This window comes from Tiliqua scincoides, chromosome 8 (genome assembly GCF_035046505.1).
Source record: "Tiliqua scincoides isolate rTilSci1 chromosome 8, rTilSci1.hap2, whole genome shotgun sequence".
Lineage (NCBI taxonomy): Eukaryota > Metazoa > Chordata > Lepidosauria > Squamata > Scincidae > Tiliqua > Tiliqua scincoides.
In genome coordinates this window covers 50422887-50441648 of record NC_089828.1, presented here as the reverse complement: position 1 = coordinate 50441648, position 18762 = coordinate 50422887, and the positions used below count along the sequence as shown (strand labels likewise).

The 18762-nt window shown below is 46.8% G+C and overlaps 1 protein-coding gene across 4 annotated transcripts in view; it reads left to right on the top strand.

The window, feature by feature from the left end:
* BCAS3 (BCAS3 microtubule associated cell migration factor) overlaps positions 1–17939 on the top strand; it is a 544854-nt gene extending 526915 nt beyond the window's left edge. For 2 of the 4 annotated variants that reach the window (XM_066634858.1, XM_066634857.1), the window contains one exon: positions 16925–17939. In XM_066634858.1, the coding sequence (XP_066490955.1) occupies positions 16925–17073 (149 nt within the window). In that variant the 3' untranslated portion in view covers positions 17074–17939. The remainder of the gene's footprint in view (positions 1–16924) is intronic. The other 2 variants (XM_066634860.1, XM_066634859.1) reach the window with 2 other exon arrangements.
* Positions 17940–18762: the final 823 nt, after the last annotated feature.

The following is an 18762-nucleotide window of genomic DNA, read 5'->3' as shown; positions in this document are numbered from 1 at the left end:
AGCAGATGCTCTTTATTTGGCCCACGTGATAATTGGATTCTCCATATGTCACCTTTTCAGCAGCACCACTTCTGCCAAAGCTCTGGAAGGGAAAGATGGACAATCTCAGAAGGCAAGGAATGCTATGGGAGAAGGTGCAAACCTAGAGGGGAGAGAGGGGGAGATGTTGCTGAATTGCTGGAGTAGCCCTATTATCACATGGGCCGCCTTTCAGTAGTCCCGCTTCTGCTGTGACATCATTTCTCAGAGCACCTCTCGGCTGCTGAGCTGTGAAGGGATGCTGCGGCAGAAGCGGCGTGGCTGAAAGGGCAGCCCATGTGATAATCAGGCTCTCCCAATGTGATAACTGGCCACTGCCATATCTTTAAAAATTATCAAGTTTTGCATATTTTCTCTTCTGCAATTTGCAACTAATGAGATCCTACATGAGAACGGAGTGCATGATTCTGGCAAACATCTGCTTAATGATGTCATTTCCTGCTTAATGGTGTCACTTCCAGCCCTCAGCAGGTGCCATGAATGATATTTGGCCAGCTGTATGAAATAGGTTTGACACCTCTGCCCTAGACTTTAAAAAGAGGAGGGGAACAGGAAGTGTGGTGGCACGTTGGATATTATCATTACCATTGGTACTCAGAGGTTGGCAAGGCCAGGTAAGTCATCTGCTGGGCATGGGCCCTCAGCTAGTGCCCAACCTGGTCGATTCCTAATGCCACCTCCCCACCTCATGGCACATCTGTGGTTTCCGGCTTTGGACCCATAGTAAATTTTTGCAGGCCCAGCCCAAGGACTGCTTGAGGCAGAGTGCAAGCTCTATCTCCCACCACTGCAAGCTACACTACCCCCCACCAACAAAGAAGGGGGTGAAAGGGGGAGCCCCCTTCCTTTCAGGATAGCTGGAGAGTGAAGAAAAAAGTGCTCCAGGTGCTGCTGTTGCCTCCTCTTCGCCCTCTCTGCCCACTCAGCTGCAGCCTCAGGGAGAGATGAGGAAGGACCATCTCATCTCATCTCTTACCTCCCCTTCCCTGCCGTCTCTGGTCTCTTTGCTCACCCTGGCTTGATGCAGTTTTAGGGAAATGAATAAGAGTAGCAGAGCATGCTGCGCTCTTCCTGTTCATTGGAAAGAAGACCTGTGCGGAGGGGAGGCAAGGTGATGGCACAGAAGGGGAGGGGAGGAGTGGGATCTCCTTGCCCCGCCTCCCCCTGCCCATTCAACTGTAGCCAAATAGGCAGGGAGACTGAAGAGGAGGCAATGGAGGCAACTGCAGCACCTCCTCTTTTCTCCTTCTCTCTCCAGCCCCACTGGAGAGAGAAGGATGTTGCCATTGTCCCAGTCCTGTTCTTGCTTGCTCTCAGCAAACAAGAGGTGGATTGAAGCAGTGACCAGAGGGGCTTCAGCAGCAGCAAGCTGGAGGAGGGTGGTGGACAGACAGTGGCCCTCATCAGACCCACCAACCCCCTTCTAAGGTGCCGCTTAACACAACGTGTTCATGTTGTATCATCTGTGGGCAGCCCTGGGCTACTGTGGTGAGATTCCTGTCGGCTCATGTTCAGGCCGGACCTAAGTGAGGCTTTTATTTTTTCCACCCCCTTTGTTCATTTCTCCCCAGGTTCACTGAGATTCTGTTTTTATTGGGGTTCCATGGAGCTGTGTTTTTGTGCTTTTTCAGTTCCAAGTCGAAAAGGGTTACATAACGTTTAAAAATTCCAAAAATAAGCCTTTGACCTTCCCTTTGACCATGTGTAGAAGCCTTCAAAACAATAGACTTTTTCTTCATTATCATTTATGGAAAAAAATGTCACTGTTGGACCTGTTAAGAGCGAAGTCCCCTTTTATTGAATTCTTCTGCTGTGTTACCCAGGCTAATTACATTTTGCGTTGCAAATAAAAGCCAGATGACTCTCCGGACGCTCAGGCTGGCCTCCTGCAAGTGAGAATTTATCTGACGATCTGGGTAAACAGTGTCTCATCATTTAACAGTTATTACAAATAATGGCTTTCTAACCACTTTGCTGGGAGTTCCTGTTGGCTCCGCGCAGCTCAGGTTGAGGGAATGCTTGGTGACAACTTGCAGGCCTCTGGGCTCAATGCAAGACATCCAGAGTTGGGTTCTGTATCCAGCAAATCCTGTTTGCTTTTCATACCTGTGACCCACTTTTTGAAGTTAACACCGAACTTCATTCTTATTACACCGAGAAAGTTTGACAGACCTTGCTCTGATGCAGTTGAGAGGGGTGTGAGGCTAGGCTAGGAGCCAGCCTGGTGCAATGGTCTGAATAGTTGTTTAGACCAGGTCAGGCCAGCCCAAGATCTCCCAATTCTGGAGGCAGCGCATCACATGATGCTCCCAGCGTGCAACACCTTGGTGTACCAAATGTTGCCCCCGTTAACCAGCAGTGTGTCAGCCACTGCCACTCCTGCCCCCTCACTGGACATTGTAGTCCTTCACTATGCCCCACATTTCCTCTTCTGTTGCAATCCCCTCTTCATGTTCAAACAGTGAGAGCAGGAGGACCCGCAGCAGAGGCAAGAAACAGGTGTGCCTTATCCATGCACAATGTGAGGTGGCTGCCCAGTGGCATCGCTAGAAGGGTGCGGGGGCTGCAAGCTGCACCCCATGATGTGCACAGGGGGGTGATGTCACTACTGGCCAAAATTTTGAAAATTTTAATATTTTCAAATAATACAGTATATCATGTGTAATTTCATGCAGAATGCAATGAAACAAAGCACACTAAAATATCTCTATTCTTTCAAAAGTTATAGCAAAAAAAATCAGTGGGGGTGGGGCAGTAGTGCACACCCACCGCCTGGGGCGTTACCCCACCACACCTACTACCGTCTCCACCTCCAGCCAACTGAGCCTGCCAAATGACTTTGGCGGATCAAAATCCAGTGGTGATGTCATCACGTCACCACTGATTAACATCTGCCCAGTCTGGAGGGGATACCAGGGTTGTGCAGCCCTCCCGGCCCCCAGCCTATAGAAGTTGGACTGCCCTGGTTTAGAGTATGTAAGAGTAGGAACAAATCTGCCTGAAAAAGAGCTCCATCTGTGTTTCTGCACTTTGTCCCTGTGTGCTCGATGTACTTCCTGACTGGGCCAGATCTCAACATGCTGCCATGTTGAGAGGGTAGAGTGCCCCTGGGTCTGAGAGCTCCTGATGCTGTAACATTACTGAAGCCACAGGCATGGATCCAGTGAATCCCCTGGAAAGGACACCTCTGAGAGCCCCATCAAAGAACAAGATACAAGGGAACATCAAGTGAGGGGGCAGTGAAGCTGGTGTACTGCTAGGCAAAGGGAGGTGTCATTTGTGTGCTCCTGGCCCTGCCACTCCTTCCTGGACTCCCGCATCCACCCCAAGTCTCTTTCCTTGGAGTCTCTCTCTATTTACATTTCTACCCCTCACCAATTCAGGGGTCTGCTGATGGAGCCCTGGTTCCCCCCCCATCCCAGCCTGCCCTATCCCAGATCTAGCTCTGCCTTGCAGATCAATCTGTCACTTTTCAAAGATAGTATGTGTTGGAGAACAGTGGAGCTGGATCTTGAGTAAAGACTCCATCCAAAAGGATTTCCATGGGCTTGAAATACCCTTGGATGCCTTCCCAGCCTTCTCTGTGACTGGAATCAGTGTGGGGAGGGGAGAAGTAGGTCTAGTTTGCAAAGGGATTTTTTATTGGTCACTTACATTATTTAGTTCTGCAGTCCTGGACAGCTTGAAATGAATCTGATTGCTTGAATGTGGGATGCGGAGAAAGGAATGTCTTGGGTTTTCATTAACTCCTTGAAACTTCACACGGGGCAATTTTTCAGCTGTTGTCTTGTTACGGTGTGTGGTTCAACAGTTTGCCTGGCAAGGTTCTGATGGACTGCAGAGCGTCAAATGACTACGGCCTTTCCTCAGTATTTGAACTGTGTAGCATAAGTTATCATCAGCGTCCCTGTTGTTGTTAATTATTATTACGGCACCAGTGTACAAGGGGCTCCACATTCTAGCAATAGACACAAGGCAGGCGAGAGGAAGGAGAGTGGTGAGAGGGTAAAAAGGGGAAGAGCATTTAATTTTCTCATATATGCTTAGACCTGGTTTTTACAATACATTTGCTTGAGCCTTCCTTTCACTAGCATGTAGGAGCCGCACAGTGCACACAGCTCAGGTTGGGACTATGACACAGAGCTAAAACATTGAAAACCCTTTAAAGCATTTTAAACCCTTGTCATTTTCCTGCTGAACATTGCACCCCCAAAGCAGCTAGTTAACCCTTGAAAGTACCATTGCATCAAACCAGACTTCAGCCCACACGTGCTAGGGAAAGACAGGCACAAACTGCACCATGACATCGGAGTTTGTAGTCTTAAGACAGGGGCGTGCCAAGACTTGGTCACAGTCGAATAAGGGAATTAGCAAGCCGTGCCAGTGCTTTTTGAAAAAGGTGACTCTGAAACACTTGAATTGTTGTCTGGACTCCACCACTGTGGACTGGGGAAAAAAATCTCTCCATACAGAAAACTAGCCCATCAGTGAGAAATAGCCCACAGGCAAGGAGCTTTTACATATATTGGCAGTATTGTTAGAACTATCCCATCAATTGAAACATGTTCCTCTCCAACAGAGCAGCAGTGTCAACAAGTATATAAAGTGCTGCTATTGGATAAATTAGCAAATCAAGTCCGACTTAAATGATTCTGTTGAAGATTAGCTCCCATGCATCCTGTTTTTGAACAAAAATACAGTGCTTAAGTATTTTCCTGTGAGATACGAGTCATTTCGGTCCACACAAATTACTGCATAATGCATTTTGTTCATGTACTATGTCTAATTTCCAAATATAAGTTCCACTTGAGTGCTCCCTTCTGAAACTTTCCTGCTATAGAAAATTCTGATATCTTTGTGTTCTCTTTGTTTAGGTAGAAAATTTGAAAACTTTTCTCAAACAAACAAAAAATGTTGTTAAAAAGGAAAAAGGACAGACACACCCTGCAGCTTGAGACCCCAAGATGGCTTCCTTGGGTTGCTGGTGGTGGCAGCAGTCCCAGCTGTTCTTAAGAGCTGCTTGACACCATTTTGTTTCTCCCAGAATATCCTCATTATATGTCTCGCCAAGCTATTTGGTGAGAGTAAAATGGCACCTCCACTGGCAGCTGCCAGTTTTTTCTAGGGGGCAGCATTTTGTTGCCCACAATACCCCAAACAATCATTCAACAAGGGGCATTGTGGGAATCAAAATGGCACAGTCTTCCCTGAAGGGGCCCAAAGGTAGATGGTGGTGACTGGTGGGCCTTGCCAGGGTGCTGGTGCCCTGGCTGCTGCCTTTGGAATGCTATTCACTGACACTGGGCCTGGATACAGTCTTGCAGGAAATTTACCCCCCTGATTTTGCTGATTGGGTAAACTGGTCCTAGATGTTGGGCAGATGGTGTCAGTGTTTTCAGCAGATCTGTTGCTCTCCCCGTAGAAGCCTTGCATTGTTAAAATGAAATGTTCCCAATAACCCAAACAAGCTCAAAAATTGGGGCTGGAGGAATCGGGTCTTAGACATGAAAGAGATTGCTTGGAAGTTTTGAGGTTAAGGCTTGTCTGAAATTCCTTGTTCAGAATATCAGCAAAATGATGCCCAGACCATGAGGTAATAGTCAGATTTAAGAAGTCAATGTGCACGGAAGCCAGTTTTTCCATGTTCAGTGTTCTTCCCCGGACAGTTAGGTCCATGGTGGTAAAGAGATCTCTGTCTAGTCTGAGCAGTTAGAAGAGAACACCTGTGATCAAGTCTTGCCAGGGGCATCAAAGATTCACTTTGTATGACCTTTTCATTTGCATGATGGTGAACCCGTGGCATTAGTGACTGACCGGGCTTCTCTCTATGCCATGAAAAGTGTCACCAGCTGAATTCTGTTACTTGGTGTGCCATCGCTCAGAGGTAGTGTTCCTGCCATGCATGCAGAATGTCTCAGGTTCAGTTCCTGGCAGTATCTCCAGGATAGGCTAGGAAAGACTCCTGTCCAACATATTGGAGAGCCACTGCCAGTCAGGGTACATCATACCAAGCCATAATACAAAGCCAAAGCAGTTTCATATGTTCATCTGTAAAAGAACAGGAGCAGGCCAGGCTGTTGTTTTCTGATCAGCTGGCAACCTTACACTGGGGTCTTGGATGCAACTCTATGGCATGACCTCCAACATTTTGAAAATATTGCTCAGGAACGCCCTTTTGTACAAGACCTCTGTTTCCATAGCAACAAACTCCATTACATATTGCTGAAATCTTGTTTCCCTCTGCTGTACAGTCAACAAACCAAAACAGTTTAGGTCCGACAAGCAACATAATACTATTTTAATAGAATGTTTAATCTTGCAATGCATCTGGTTCTAGAACAGCTGCAGCCCCAAATACAATCAACACAATGTGCTCTCTGGATAGGTAGTTATGGGAGTAGGATGCACGGGTGGCAGTGGGCGGACGTTGTGTGTTTGTTGGTGGCCATACGGCTCCGTTTTGCTCCCCCTGCTGGGAATAGCTCTGAAGGGAGGGGCCACTTGCCCACCTCGCCGAGGATCCCTGCCAGCCTGAGTCCTCCACCCCCCTCCAGCTACACCACTGGTGTTTGTTCACATGTGTTTGTAAACATTTCCCACATACACATGTACTTAAAATGCGTTCGTCCCCATGCAGAGATTTTTCTTCTGAAGACAAAATAGGAGCAGTGACTTACCAGGGGCAGGTGCCAGAAAATACTGTTCCTGGAGATCAGGAAATAACCCTCTGTCCCCCAAATTATACAGCAGTAGAAATGTTATGGGATTATTGTGCCTCTTGTGACAGAATTGTCTCTCCAAACACTCGCTTCTTTATCTGGTGTACTTTTAACCTTCCAGAAATTGTGCCGAGTCAAACCTGGAGGGGTTCCAGCAGCTGAGAACCAAAGCTTTGTCGGACCAAGTTGTCTGTGCTCTTTTGGGAGGGGGGGGGGGGAAAGGTTTTTAAAAACCCTAAACTTAATCTATTCCTGCAGAAGAAAAAGGGGAACCGGTTTTCAACTGAAACCACGTGTATGGTCTTTCTGAAAGTGATTTGAACCTTTATGATGGACTGTACAGCTTCTTTCTCCACGCATGGTTTGTTTATCTTAATGGAGCACTGATCATCTCTGGGTGGAATGTGAACTGTGAACTGATTTTTATTTTTCTAGGTCCTCAAACTCTAATGAGAATTAGTGTAGAACATGCCTCTTTCTTTAGGGAGTCCTGTGGTTGTGCCCACAAAGAACATACACAAAATTTGATGCTGGGTATAAAGCTTCTAGTCCTTATGAATGGTCAAGTATTGGAGCCTAACATGCTCACAGGTTTGGTGTGAGGATGAACATGGGTTTGTCGGTAATAAATGGGTTTGCAATGTTAGGATAAACATGGGCACACTACCACTGAGGAAAGAAGGATAGGATGCAAATGAGAACCAGGGTGCATTCACTAAAATTGAGTGTTGGGAGAGTTAGGACAGACAAAAGAAAATATTCCTTTACTCAGTGTGTAGTTGGTCTGTGGAACTCCTTGCCACAGGATGTGGCATCTTGCCTAGATGCCTTTAAAAGGAGATTGGACAAATTGCTGGAGGAAAAATTCATCACAAGTTACAAGCCATGATGTGTATGTGCAACCTCCTGACTCTAGAAATGGGCTATGTCAGAAGGCCAGATGCAAGGGAGGGCACCAGGATGCAGGTCTCTTGTTATCTGGTGTGCTCCCTGGGGCATTTGATGGGCCGCTGTGAGATACAGGAAGCTGGACTAGATGGGCCTATAGCCTGATCCAGTGGGGCTGTTCTTATATGTTCTTATGAGAGAGTGAGTGAGAGAGAGAGAGATTCCACCTGACTGCAACGGCGGGAGAGGTGAGATACTAAGGCCCATCCCATTGGTCTGCTTAGGACCAGTTGACTTCTCCCCTTCCAGGACTGCCTCCATCAGGACTGCCATCCACCTGTTGGTTGGATGTGGCAAAGGTAAGCCAGCAAGGCCCCCTCTATTGGCCTGGCTAGAACAAGCTGCCGTTTGGCTCCCCCCTCCAAAACTGTTTCCATCAGCAGCAGTCCCACAAGGCTTCATTGGACAGCAAGGCCCCCTCCATTAGTCACTGTTTCTTGCAGTGGTTGTTCCAGCTGGTTACTGTATAACATTTGGGAAGTGTAAGGAGAATTATTTGTGCATTTGCTGCATTTTCCTCTTCCCTGCCTGTTCTTTTCTGTCCTGTCTATTAGATTGCAAGCCCTTGTATTTTGGATTGCAAGCCGTCTTGACTGCATTACAGGCAGAAAGTGATATGTAAATGTAGCAGATAAATGGAATGAGAGGGTAGGCAGGCCCTTTCCCCCATTGCCACCATCCAGGATCTTGCTCTGTTTTAAAACACCATCCATGTTTATCTCAGAATCATTTGGCACAAGGATTTGCAAAGAAAAGGGAACATTACTCAAGCTCCAGAAGCTCAGTGCTGTGAAAAATGACTGACGTGTGAAACCGCGGCTACAATTAGTTCTTTCCACAAGCGCTCTCCCATTCAGTCCGGGGTCAGTCCTTCCGCAAGCCGGGCGCTTGAGCCTAATGTGTCGTGACAGGTTGAGATGATGAAGAAGAATTCTGGGATCTGGAGCTACTGGTCCCCTTTCCCCCTGACACGTCAGCCCGACTGTCATTGTATCATGTCACCCGACCTGCATCTCTGCAAGAATTCGTGCACACTGCGCTGGGGAGAGCGAGGAACAAATGATCTTTTCCCTTTCCCCCCCTCTGCTTTCGCTTCCCAAGGAGGATATTGTGAGGCTTTTCCTTAAGGGCCCCTCCTGCCAGGGAAAGCAAAAGGAAGGAAAAACCATTAGGAGAAAAAACGCACCAGAGAGGAGATTCCACTGTTTGGCGAGGACGGCTGCAGGCAGAGACAGCAAGCAAAGTGATTTATGAGCATTCCAGGCAACAGAGGGCCATATAGATTTTCTAGCAGGCCCCGGATTAATGTCCCGTACAAAAACGGTTTCACGTTTAGCAAGCCGTGCAGGGCTTCCACGCTTTCAAGAATTCCGTATAATCCTTGGGCAGCCCCTAAGGCGTTTTCCCCCCTTCTTCTTTTGGTCTTGATCAGACAAACGACCTGACTTGGCCTGATGACTGACGCAGCTCCATTTTCCGTCATGTTCAGGAAGATCGTAAAATCAAAGGGGAACAAACCACAGACCAGCCGTGCTCAGACTTGATCCCATGTTAAGAAATTAATTTGGCTGAGCTTTCTCAGATGAAGACATATGGTAGGCAACGTGTATGATCTGTCCCCACTGTGGGGTCACAGAGCTTGGGCATGAACTGGCAACCTCTTGCCTGGATCATAAGAAACCAAATTAGAGCCCCTGTCCATCTAAGGGTTAACACTGATTGGCAGCAGGTTTTCAGGATTTCAGACCGCCATCTTTCCAACACTACCTGGAGATGAGATGCTATCACGGACTGAAGGTGGCACCTTCTGCATGCAAGCAGCGGCTGTAGCGCTGAGTTACAACTCACCCCCTAGAGAAGAAAGGCCCAATCCTAAGGACCATTTATGTCACCAAAATTAGCATAAATAGCTGTACAACTGTCACAAATGTAATAGCGCCAGTAAGTGTGGCCTGTCACAAGTGGGGAGTGACCAGGTCCATGTGATGACAGACAGTGGACACCTGCCATCACCATAAGCTTGCACAGAGGTCGGGAGGGAGGTGATAGAGGTGCAACAGGGCGGGGAGTGAGCAGAATGAGAAGGTGATAGAGGTGGGGAAGAGGACGGATTGGGTCAGGGAAGGGGCCAGTTTGGCGGTGGCCGTGACCACCAAATCACAATCCCTTTCCCAGGCTTGATCCAACTTCATGGATAGGCCACCCACCTCACTTTTAAATACATACCCTGACATCTAACATGTTCCTCTGTAGACCTTGAGAAGCAAGCTGGAACTCTGAAAATTCCACATCAGACCCTGAGATTTGGGAACCCTAGTTATCCTTGGCACCAACTGGCCCCTGACATAAGAATAAACAAAAAAAAGATCAATTCCAAATGTTGCATGGGCCCTCTAAACTACTTACAGGTTCCGGACCCAACAGTTTTAGTGGGAACTACAGCTGCACTGGCAAGTCAACCCCAGGGTTGGCAGTCACTGTCTTCCCAGCCCAAGACAAAAGCATTAAATCACTGCCCTGCACTCTCATCACCCTCTTCCTCCCACTCTTGCACACCATCTTCAGTGGTTCACATCTTTGGAACCTCTTGTCTTGTCCCCTCAGATTCCTTGCTTTGTCGAGCCACTGAGTCACAGTGCAGCTCCTCTATTTTTGAAGCATTTTGTTGGCACAATGGTTGAACTCATGCCTTTTGACCCTGGTACAATGGTAGAATAGTGTCCTTTGCTTTTTGAGAACTGTTGGATGGATTTGACCATGTCAGCACACCGAGTATCACATGGGCATTCATTAACGTTTTTAGGAAAACATGAAGACCACAGTGGGAACAAGATGTGCTGCAATAGATGTGTCCAGTAGACAATAGTCAGCTGCTTTGGGAGCCAGTACAAGATAGCTAGCTAGTATAAGAACAAACAGATAAATGGGGTGGATCTAAGATAGCTGAAGGACACTTTTTCCTGTATGAACCTGGGCATAATTGCTCTGATGCCTTGCTTTGGAGTCCTAGGTCAGCTGTAGTTCAGTGGAGCACTACCTTGTTGTTAACAGCACAGGTGAACCTTGCCCTGTTGGGGATTCTGTGTTGGCATTTAGACACCTGGCAAAAGCCACTCTGTTGCAAAAAGTCTATCTGAGTCTCTCCATACTTTTCTGAGATTCTGGCTGCACTCACGTGTTATGCCAAAACCATTGTTTGAAAAGCTAAACCGTGGTTGGTTTCTACATCTGCATCTGTGGCAGCTCCATGTATTTGAATCCTGAGTATCTGCTTAGAAGTAGATTTTTACTTGTGTATGCAGATTATTCCAGTGCGCAGCTCATGGGATACAGTAGGCCCATGTTTTGTCTGGTTGCATTCCGTACCTGACCCTGGTTGGTGGACGATGGGGCCCTAGTGGAGAAAAGTAGATCCCACCATGCTGAAGTCTGCCCGCTCTTGGATTAAAGCATTGGACTATATGTCCAAGTAGGTATGCATGCAAAAGATGCCGTGGTAGAAGGGACTGTACTGCATCCGGCTGCAAGAGGAGTTCATGTTTTAAAAAATATTCTTCTATGGTAAAAAGTTCTGCAGATGAAAAACCAGAGCAGCTAGTTTTCAAGTTGCAGGGAGTTTGGGCTTTTTATTTTTTTTTAACATGGGAGTTCATTGAAAAGTGGTACTTCCCACTGTGGCTGAAGCAGTACAGTCCATTCAACCACATCATTCTCCTGTACATGTAAATCCAGCCTTGGAAGAAGATAGAGATTCAAATTCTTACTTAGTCATGAAGCTCACCAAAACCATCACCACTCAGCTGAATCTCAGGATAAAAAGAGGGGGAAACCCTGTACAGTACCCTGACCTCCTTGGAAGAAGAGTGAGATATAAAGGTGGTAAAGAAGACCCCGTCATGTCTCAGAACATGCTGAGTTTTCAGCTTGTACCCAACCACTTTCCAATGTTTGCCGCATTTATTTGTTTTCTTTTTTTCTTTTTCTGTTGTGGTTTTGTTCTCCCAAATGAACACAGCCCTCTATTTGTCCACAGAACAGGCCCAGCAGCTGCTGCCAGCACCGCTTCCAAACCCAGCCACCCCCAAGCGCCTCAACCCAAAGCTAGCAGGACCACCTGTTGGGTTGAGAAGGTAATTCCTGTATTTAAAAAAAAAAAACCGCCACCCCAAACCCGCCCATCTCTAGCCATCTTTCATCCACGTGATCCAAGGCTGCTCATCCAACCATAGTAAGTATCATCATCCCCGTTTCAAAGGAGATGGGACAGACGCAGGCAAGTGCTTTCATGCCCTGAACTATATTGGGTGGATTCTTTGGTCCTTCTTTCCTCCCATATCTTTCTGGGTCTGAGGGTTCTAAGGGCTCTTGCGGGCCAATTTTGGGATGCGTTTGAGGCGGGATTGAAATTATGGCATGTGTGAAGTATACAAGGTCCCAGCATCAAGATCCAGTGCCTGGTCAGGTGAACTGGCATCTCCTCTTGCTTAAAGAAGAGCCCCCTCCCCAATGTTTTCTCTACATGGACTGTTAGAAATACATTTACCTCCACACTTCCACCTTTTCACAGTTGCAGTAATTGCACCTGTCCCTCGTGACGACTGCACTGCCCAGCATTGGTAGAAACAGACAGGGATACTATTTTTGAATGTTCTCCCACATTTTTTTAAAAACCTTGCAAGTAGAAAATTAGCACAATCTTTGCCTTCTGTGCTAGCTTTCTACAAAATGAAGTTTTTTTGTTTTTTAATACAGAGTAGCATTTGATTTTTTTTTTCCTACCAGTAGTCTGAAATGGTACAATCCACTCTTCCACCTCAGGGCTTTGCCATTTCATTTCCATCTCATTTGACTGCTTGTGTGGTTCAAGCCCAGGTTATCGCCAGATTTCAGCTAGAGCAAAATTCAAAAAAGACTTTGGAGGCTCTCTTTTCCTGCAAAGCATCTGAGAATTTTCATGGAGGGAAATTTCTCAGGTGAATCCTGAAAATATTTATATACATTTTGGTCACTTCTCTACCTTCAGCTGTTTTCAGGCTATATCTGTGCCTTGCCTGGTCAGCTTGTCTTTCTGCTTTCCCAGTATGCCATTTGATGCTTTTTCTGGACTCAACTGGCACACCATCAAGTGTAGCGGCTGCTTTCCAAACGGTGGTTGTGACGACCGCTTCAATGGCTACCTGGTGTGGGTTTTGCTTGGCTTGTTTTGGTGCACTCATGGGGCAGTTTCTGATTCTCGTCACCTTGAGAGTGAAAGGAGGAACTTCTTGTCCCTTGGTGGCTCTTTATCTTGCCTGCATGTTTTCATTTGGTGTCCTGTGATAGTTACTAAGAGCTCCTGGTTTTGATTGACCTGTTCGAAAAATATTTCTGAAAAATCTTTGTTGTCTGAAGAATTGTGCAAGGAGAGGACACGGGTTGAAAGAGGTTGGCCCTCCACCTCCCCTTTGGAGCCATTCTGGGCAGTGGGAGTAAAAAGGAGATGAATGCTTCCATTTTGCTCCCTTCTCCCAGAATGGCTCCAAAGGGAAGGAAGTGGGGCCATGTGCATGTTGTGGTGAGGCTCCCTGCAAAACTTAGTACTTTGCACCCCTTCTTTGCACCAGAATTCCATTGATAGACCATCACCAAATTGTGTCTAACCCTATATAAATGCCTTCCAATAGTGCGCTCCCTCACCATATTTGTCTGAATTCTTCATGCAAATGATGTGTGAAGGAATCCTTCCTTTTGCCTGTCCTCAACCTCCTCCCAGTCAGTTCCATCAGGCGGCAGAGTGAATAGACATCGCAGCTCAGAGTCACCCATTCCCAGGGTTCTTCGGATGACTGAACAGATCTTTGGAGGTCTGACCCGCTGCGACCAACTCTTCAGAAATTGCATGTCACCACCATTCTGCTGAAAAATGGCAGGGGGGGGGCAATTGAAAGAACAGTGGTAATGTACAGTTTTAGGGTCCGGCCCATCCATGAAGCTGACTGAGACAAGTACGTCAGCAAGTGGGCAAGGGGTGTCCGGTTCCATCTGTTCTCCAACCTCCAAACGCTCCCCCTCTGTGTTAAAGAAGGAAGAGAGAAGAAGTGTGGATGAATTGTCCTCTCCTCTTTCCCTCCATTCTTCTCTTCCTTTTTGGAGCTCCTCCTATAGACTGGAGGAGAAGTGACAGTGGCTGGCACAGCATCAGGCAAGGGGAGAGACATTCGGCACATCGCCTCCTGCATTGGGAAGTCTTAAGGTGGCCTTGTCGAGTTGCATGCCAGAATTCCTCCTCCTGAGGGTTCTTTCACCCTAGAGAACTCCTGGCTTCTTGGGCAAGTTAAATAATAATGTGGATGAACAACATCCAAGGAAGATTGACACCTGTTTTTCCCCTCCCCTTCTTCTGTACAAAATGGATCTGTACTCCTGGCTTGGAAATCAATAATTGTTTTTAAACAAATGAGACGGGTAGCCCCGTAAGGTGTTCAGAAGCCAGAGCAATGTTTGGGCCGAGCGTCGCCTGCATTCCGCCTTCCTGCTGACGGCTGCCCGTGGAGAGACGTGAGATGTTTAACCAAAGCCAGCTGTGTGTGGGGGAAGATAAAAGGACAAAAATCAGACAGGATAAGTCCAGCATTAGTGTGGGTTATGCCACTCCTTTCAGAGTTAAATTGCTGTTTTTTACTTCCTAACTCATGGGAGAATAAGGGCCATGGAGGGAAAATGAAGAGTTGGGTTTTGTTTTTTTAAGAAAGACGTGTTTCTTTCAAAATTTTGGCAAGAAACTTACAATTTCTACTATAGCAGATGAATTCATTGCACTGAGCTCTGCTTGTTGCTCAGCTGGTTTCCCACAGACCAGTGGTTGCCTAAACTGCATTATGGGAAATGCAGGAGTCCTTTGGAAACTTATCAGGGATTCGATGTAATGGAGGATAAGACAACTCGCCCAGCACCTAGAGCGACACACCAGGTGTGTCCCTAGGGGTAAATTTGAATTCTTAAGGGATTAAAGCAAAGTTCAACGTCCCTGGCTGGTACCCAAAGTGACTGCGTAGCCTAGGACATGCTCCAGAATCCTCTGCAGCACTGAGAGTTTCCTTGGCAGATTCATGGGGCTGCTCATCAGGTAGGTCCATGTTGGAAGGCTTCCTTCAAAGGACAAAGTTAGCAAACCTCTGCTACAGACAGTGGTCAGGCCTCCCAATGTTGACAACCTTGTCCACAGCACCGGTTGGAAGATCAGAAGTTGCTTCCCCCAAAAGAAAAATTATAAGAGTTGCAATACTGCAGCTCCTAAATTTGAGTTAAACACATGTTTATCTCATCAGTTTTCATACTGAGCTGCTGTCCTGTCCACCCAAGGCCCACTGAAGAGCTGGTCTCGTTAATACTGTACATAGCAGTTGTGCAATGCTTTTTAAGTGATTGGATTACTTCATGCATATCATCTTGATATAATTCTTACAACCACCATAGCTTGAGGTAAGTTATCTCCATTTTGCAGATGGAAGGGAAATGAGCAGAAATGGAGCAATTTGTCTAAGGCCCTCTCTTGAGTTCAGGGCAGCGGAAATTTAAACTAGGGAAGTCCTGAGTTCCAGCTCGGTTTTGCAGCTACTGTGCAACACTCACTGTCATTGGGATGTGTGGGAAAGATTTTAAGTCCCCATGTACGTGACTCACTGTGACTTGACCCCCAAGATGCAGCTTCTCAGTCCTGCTCATAGCAAGCTGGTTTCCCAACTCAGGGCCCAATCCTATCCAGTGTTCCAGTACTGGCGCAGCTATGTCAATGGGGCATGCACTGCATCCTGTAGTGGGGTGGCAGTCACAGAGGCCTCCTCAAGATAGGGGAATATTTGTTCCCTTACATCGGGGCTGCATTGCAGCTGTACCACTGCTGGAAAGTTGAATAGGATTGGGCCCTCAGTTGCTACGAGCTGTTCATGGCCTAAGAAGGAAAGCAGCCACCACAAACCACTGGGTGGTACTGAGATGACTAACAGGTTCTGGGATGCTTATTCTGTGTTTTTTTTTTTTTTTAAGTTTTATGAAAATGAATTAAATTGATTAAACTGTTACTAAGAATTATGATGAAAATGATTTCCTAAACTGAATAACTTTGATTCACAATTCATAAATCCTTGTATTTAGGGTTGTGTGTATTCTGTGCAGGTGTGTGACATGTGCAAGAGTGACGACGTTGGGTATCTTGTGCAAGCTTAAGAATTCTGAGAATCTCCTGTTTCATTTTTTAATTTAAAAATTGCTTATAGACCTTTTGACACGAGGTGAACACTTGTAAACACAGGCTGTGCCAAATGAAATCACCAAAAGTCAGCTGTGGACAGCTGCAATTGTTGTTGCGCCACATCTTGGCTTCCTGATGCCATTCCTAGAATTATCAGTAAGGGAACATAAGAGCAGAACAGACCCATGAACGCTTTGCTGATACCAGGCATGGGTGGGATTAAGCTACTGTCTCTGTTGGGTCGTGTCTCAGTCGTGTCCCTATAGACTAGCAGTTCTGAGATCTGGACTGTCTCCCCTGAACATGTGAAGGTCTTTGATTCAGTATGCTATTCAGCTTATACAGCGCTATAACATCTGGAAAGGCCAGCCTCTGAAAGCAGATCTCAGTGAAAGGGTAGGAATTTGGGGCTTCCAGAAAGATTAGGGTGGGAAGTCCAAGATTCTGGAACTTGATTGAAGAAGGAATTTCACAGTCTGAAGCTGCAACCTGTCCTAGTGAGTTGTCATAGCCTGTGTGAACTTGGGCCTTGGAGTTTTCTTTAGACAGAGAAAGGAATAGGGGAATGTAGCTTCAGTTCCCTGTGATTGTCAGGCAGTGTAAAGCCCCTGGATTGGCCTGGCTTGCTATAAATACTAGCGGACCGGTCATCTGCCCCAATGCAGACAACAGAGTAGTGTCTTCTGCCTGTGCTTCATAGATGGACCACTGTGGAAAGTCCAAGTTTGGTATGGCTATCCCCACAGCTCCTGAACTTGCCATGAGAGGAGCGAGGAGCTGAAGCTACTCCTCTGGAATTGAGGAAACCTATCACTCACTCCCATGCAAAAACACACACACCTTGTACCTGCTGTCATCACAGCAGGTGAATGCGATCCCAGCCATACCCTTCCACACCCTTGTGGATCCATGTGGTTTTTGAATGACTCGCCTTGTTTTCTCAATCCAGAATGTTAACCAAGGTGGTACCTCTTTCTTCCCACTGCAGAGCTTCAGCGAGAAGGAAGCATCGAGACGCTCAGTAACAGCTCAGGCTCCACCAGCGGAAGCATTCCACGGACCTTCGACGGTTACCGATCACCCCTTCCGACAAACGAGAGCCAACCACTGAGCCTCTTCCCTACCGGCTTCCCTTAAACAAATCCCAGCATCCCAGGAGGAAAAAAAAGGATCAGACCTGCCACCAGTCCGACGCTCCACGTGAACGCTTGGTGTGCATTTAACCCAGCGGTTGGCTCCAGTGCTGGATGGTTCTCGTTATCCTAACGAATATTGACGACATGTCTGCTTGCAACCCTTCCAGAACTGTATGAACACAATGCCGAATGTGCTGCACCGTGCAATATGAACGAGGAAAGTCTCCCTCATTAATCTCAATGGCTTTCTCGCTTCCCCCACCTCTTTGAATAAAGGGAAATGGCTGTTTGAAAGAAGTATTTTAAACAACTTCTTGCTCTCTTAATCATAACCTGCTCCCCCCTCCCTGGTTCAAAGAGATCTGGTCTCTGAACCTGAATTCAGTGCTAACCTTTTTGTAACAATTAGAGCTGCTACCCACATTTTGGGAACCTGCATCATGTTGCTGGAGAACAGGGCCCAGGAGCCGGGATCGTCAGCATGCAATTCTTTGCACACACAAACAGAAAAAACCTGAAGAGCAGGGAGGGACACGTGAGCCGAGGGAAGAAAAGGGGGCTGGCTCCAAATGGGACAGTTGTGTACAAACACCTCGTTTCTCCGTTCTCCTTGTTCCTCCCAGATATTAAATTGATGCCAGGAGTATTACAAGCAAAAGATTTTCTTTTGTTTTCTCTTCCTCTCTTTTTTTTCTCCTTTTTCTTGGGAAGAACAATCTATGATGGCTCCATGTATTTTAGAAATGTACTTTATTTGACTAACTCAACCTGCAAATCACTCTCATTGGGCTATCATGTTGTTTAGTGGAATTCCTCATATCTGTCCCAAAAAATGCATGTGATCTTGAATAAATCTCTATGGTGAAAGGGTATCCTTTCGGTTTGTGTCTGGGTGTCAGATGCGCAGTCTGAGGGCAAACGAGATAGAGAGACCCAGGAACTTGGCAAGGCCAAGCTTCAGCACCAAGGACTAAACTAGGCATCTGAAGAGCCCTACTGGATCAGACCATCATCCAGCTTTCCACAGTGTCCAATCTGATGCTTCCAGGTAACTTATAAGCCAGCAGGTCATGGAGGCAACAGCTGCTCAGCAGCTGATATTCAGAGGTATGAACATGGAGTTCCTCTTTAAACATCATGACTAATAGCTGTTGACAGAATGTTTCTACACCATGAATTTGTCAAATCACCTTTTAAAGGTAGTTAAGGCGGTGGCCGTCACTACACTCAACACAGGGCTGCCACTGAAAAGGGTAACCCTTTGTCACGAGGTCATCAACTTGTACATTTCCTTAAGGGTGGCATCAGACTGCATTGGGCTTTGGGGCACCAAATACAAAGGGTTGCTTTCTCTCCTTCCTTTCCCCTCCCATGTTTCTTCCACCGCAACTTACTTTTCTGTCCATCAACATCCAGGTCCATGCAGAAAAATGAAAACATCTCCATTGGCTAACAGATTGAAGAGGACTTAGGAAACACCAGTGTGAAGTTTGCAAGTGTCTATTTTCTGGACCCTCCTTTCCCCGCCAGCCAATGGGGTGAGGGCATTTCTCACAAGCAGCAGCAAGACTTGGGAGAAACATCCCCACCTCACTGGCTGACAGGGAAGGGAGGAAGTGATTGTAATTGTGACCCTCTTTCTTACCTGCTGGCCAATGGGATAGTGTAGGAATGTTTCTCTGCCTGCTGG